Source organism: Trichosurus vulpecula, chromosome 4, assembly GCF_011100635.1.
Source record: "Trichosurus vulpecula isolate mTriVul1 chromosome 4, mTriVul1.pri, whole genome shotgun sequence".
Classification (NCBI taxonomy): Eukaryota; Metazoa; Chordata; class Mammalia; order Diprotodontia; family Phalangeridae; genus Trichosurus; species Trichosurus vulpecula.
In genome coordinates, this window is record NC_050576.1 from 21324513 (window position 1) to 21328540 (window position 4028).

The 4028-nt window shown below is 58.9% G+C and overlaps 1 protein-coding gene across 1 annotated transcript; it reads left to right on the top strand.

The window, feature by feature from the left end:
* Nucleotides 1–322: 322 nt before the first annotated feature.
* On the top strand, nt 323–3677 carry JUN (Jun proto-oncogene, AP-1 transcription factor subunit). The gene has a single exon (XM_036757991.1). The coding sequence runs from the start codon at nt 1316–1318 to the stop codon at nt 2363–2365; it is 1050 nt and encodes a 349-aa protein (XP_036613886.1). The 5' UTR covers nt 323–1315; the 3' UTR covers nt 2366–3677.
* The last annotated feature ends 351 nt before the right edge of the window (nt 3678–4028 follow it).

Consider the following 4028-nt stretch of genomic DNA (forward strand, 5'->3'; position numbering starts at 1 on the left):
ACCGCCGTCACTAGACAGTCCAACCCCAAGACGTCAGCCCACAATGCACCGGGCGGGCCGGGGCGGGCCGGGTAGGGGAGGGGTGAGCGCGGGGAGAAAGAAGGGCCGACTGTAGGAGGGCAGCGGAGCATTACCTCATCCCGTGAGCCTCCGCGGGGCCCGGGAGAAGAATCTTCTAGGGTGGGGTCTCCATGGCGACGGGCGGGCCCACCCCCCTGAGGGCGACGCGGGCCAATGGGAAGGCGCGGGGGTGACATCATGGGCTATTTTTAGGGGGTGACTGGTAGCAGATAAGTGTTGAGCTCCGAGCTGGAGACGGGCTCAGAGTTGTACTGAGTGTGGCCGAGAGAGCCCAGCCGGAGCGGCGCGGGACGGGCAGAGAGCGAGACAGGCAGGCAGGCAGCAGACAGACAGGGGTCCCAGGCAGCCGCGGACAGCCCCCGACGTCCGTCCAGTCCGGCCAGTGGCCTCCCGCCGGTGCAGGACAGTGCAGAGCAGCGCGGGGCGCCGCGAGCCGTCCCAACAGGACCGTCTCTCTTCTCTTTGCTGCTGCCCGAGAGCTCGAGCTCAGGGGGACCCAGGCTTGCGCCCCGGCCCCCGTCGCCGCGCACACACAACTCGGCCGAGGGGCTGCTGCCCCGCACACTACTTTTCCCGGAGACACAAGTGGTTCTCGGAGCCCGCGGTGAACTTTTGGCGAAGCCCAGCCCTCTGAGAGCAGGGGAGCCGGGCGGGCGCCCCGATCCGGAGGCAGGCGGAGGAGAGCGAGCAAGGGGCTGCCGCTGCGGCCCCTGACCCGAGCCGCGCTCGGGAACGCAGCAGCCTCCCTCCGGTCGCTGCCAGCCCGAAGGAGGCGGGGACCGACGCCACCGCGGACTGAGATTTCGGGGGGGCCCTAGCTGACCTCCCGTCCTAGCTGTCCTCTACCCCACCCCCCCGGCCGGGCTCCGCCGCCCGTGCCCGGGAGAGCCGCTGTCACCCGCTCGGCCCCGCCGCCGGCCGCTCACCGAGAGAGGGGGACGCCTCCAGCCGGACGCACCGTCGCCGCCACTTTTCAAACAGGAGCGGAGGAGCGCGCGCGGGACAGGAGGCGGCGGAGTGAGCGCGCCTCGTGGCCGAGCCGGGAGGGGGGCCAGCTGGGCTCGCGACCCCCCGGCTGAGTCGGGGTGCTGAGCTGTTCGCGGGCGGACTCCAGAGCGCACCCCTGAGCCCGCCTCTGCTTGCTAACTTTGCGAGTCGCGGCAGGCGGGCGGACGGACAGACGGACAGACCGACGTCTACGCTCGGCCAGCTTGGAGCGGAGCTGCTCTGTTCTATGACTACAAAGATGGAAACTACTTTCTACGACGATGCCCTCAACGCCTTCGTGCAGCCCGAGAGCGGCGGCTACGGCTACAGCCACGCCAAGGTGCTAAAGCAGAGTCTGACCCTGAACTTGGCTGACCCGGTGAGCAGCCTCAAGCCCCACCTGCGCAACAAGAACCCAGACCTGCTGACCTCGCCCGACGTGGGGCTGCTCAAGCTCGCCTCCCCGGAGCTCGAGCGCCTCATCATTCAGTCCAGCAACGGGCTCATCACCACCACGCCCACGCCCACACAGTTCCTGTGCCCCAAGAACGTGACGGACGAGCAGGAGGGCTTCGCGGAGGGCTTCGTGCGCGCCCTGGCCGAGTTGCACAGCCAGAACACTCTCCCGGGCGTCCCCTCGGCGGCCGCCGCGCAGCCCGGGAACGCCTCCGTGGCCGCGGGCATGGTGGCTCCCCCCGTGGCCGCCCTGGCGGGCAGCGGCGGGGGCGCCGGGGGCTTCGGCGGCCTGCACAGCGAGCCCCCGGTCTACGCGAACTTGAGCAACTTCACCCCCAGCTCGGCGCTGGGCAGCGCGCCTGCCTACAGCGGCCCCAGCGGGGGTGCCGGGGCTGGAGGCAGCAGCCTGGGCTTCCCCCCACAGCCTACGGCCCCGCAGCAGCAGGCGCAGCAGGCGAACCCGCAGCCTCCCCTGGGCCCGCAGCTGCCCGGCGTGCAGCACCCCCGGCTGCAGGCTCTCAAGGAGGAGCCGCAGACGGTGCCCGAGATGCCCGGCGAGACCCCCCCGCTGTCCCCTATTGACATGGAGTCCCAGGAGCGCATCAAGGCCGAGAGGAAGCGAATGAGGAACCGCATCGCCGCGTCCAAGTGCCGGAAAAGGAAACTGGAGCGCATCGCCAGGCTGGAGGAAAAGGTGAAAACTTTAAAAGCCCAGAACTCGGAGCTGGCGTCCACGGCCAACATGCTCAGGGAACAGGTGGCCCAGCTGAAGCAGAAAGTCATGAACCACGTGAACAGCGGCTGCCAGCTCATGTTAACGCAACAGTTGCAAACGTTTTGAGCAGCCCTGGGAGACCAGAGACGGACTTGGTTGGACTGACGCGATGGTTGCATTTGGAAGAGACAGAGACAGGCACAGCAAAGTGTCAGAGAGACGATAGATCAAACTGACCCGTGTTGAGCCCGGGACTGGGCCGCCCCCCACGCACATGTCGGGGCAGGACCGGCCAAGTCTTCGGCCTTGAGCTAGTCCGGAGCGGCCAAGCCCCCCAACAGTACCATTTGGCAGAAAGGATGGCCCCACCCCCACCCTTCCTGCCGGACCTGGAGGGCAGAACCTGTCAGCTCCGTGTTTAACATTGACCAAGAACTGCATGGACCTTTAACATTCGATGATCATTCAGTATTAAGAGGTTTAAAAAAGAAAAAAGAAAAAAAAACTTCAATAGAGACCTGTAGTTTGCTTCCGTAGTACTCTTTAAAAAACTGGGGGGGCGGGTTGGGAGGGAGGTTTCTTAAGAGAAAAAAAGGGGGGTGGAAGGGTAAAGAATACCGTGGACTCCACTTGCCTGCCTTTCAGTTAACTGTGTATATATCTATTTTTTTTATTTTATGAAAGCTGATTAATGTCAATAAACAGCTTCATGCCTTTGTAAGTTATTTTATGTTTTGTCTTGTTCCGTTTGGGCCCTACCAAGCATTGTTTGTAAATAAGAGATTTGGAACACTCTGGGTATATTTACCCTTTGTAATAAAGTATATAATTTTTTTATGCTTTTTGTTTCTGAAAATTTCAGAAAGGATCTATTATATTTAAGAAAATACAATAAAATGTTACACTATTCTACCCCCACCCCACCTTTTATGCATCGTACAGCTTTAGTAGTACTGGGGGTGGGGGTGGGGCAGGGGCTGAGTTTTAAGGCTTGAGAGCTTCCTTAAATTTCCCCCTTTGAAAAAGTGCTACCTGCTTTGAGGAAGTGGGGACCAACCAGCCACTCCTTTACTGTGGAAAGACATGTGCCTGATGAGTCTAGTACTACCAAAGTGTTTTCTCTTTATTCCTCCCCTCCCCCTCCCCCTCGGATCCCCACATGATTGTTTATGAAAGTGACAGCTCCGAGCTTTCAAGGATGCAGCCTTGAAGTGTAGGATTGTATCCAAAGCCATGTGCTGTTACAGCTTCTAATGTGATTGGCTCTTGGACAAAAGCTGCTCCTCTCCAAACCGGTCGGAGACCCGGGAAGGTACAGGATTTACTCCAACTGGTGTGTGTTGAATAATCCCTAGGTTAAAAAAAAAAAAAAGTTGATCTTTGCTTATGCATATTTATGACAATGCTGTTGTCACAATAAAATTATTCACTAACCCTTTAGAGATTGTGACTTCCTTTCCCTTTGAAGAATTTTTTTTTTATTCAACCTGCTAAGTGAATAACTAACTTCTGGAATTGTAAGGGTTGAAGAGGGTAGTGTCTTACAGCAGTCACCTAACCAATTCTCTGAAGCTGAGAGGTAAAGGGCTTAAGAAAATCCCAACAGTAGTAACAGGTATTTTCTATAGTAGTTTATGATGTATGGGGCACCTGTCTCAAACAGACCCTGTTAGGAAGGTAGCTGTAAATATTGCCTGCATTTTCTACGTGGAAATAGGCCCAGAGAGAGGAGATCGAACTGGCCCAGGATCACAGCTTAATCCTCAGAGCCCGAATGCTAGCTCTGCCT

Coding starts and splice junctions, on each gene's coding strand:
- JUN (XM_036757991.1), top strand. CDS start 1,316: ATGACTACAAAGATGGAAACTACTTTCTACGACGATGCCCTCAACGCC.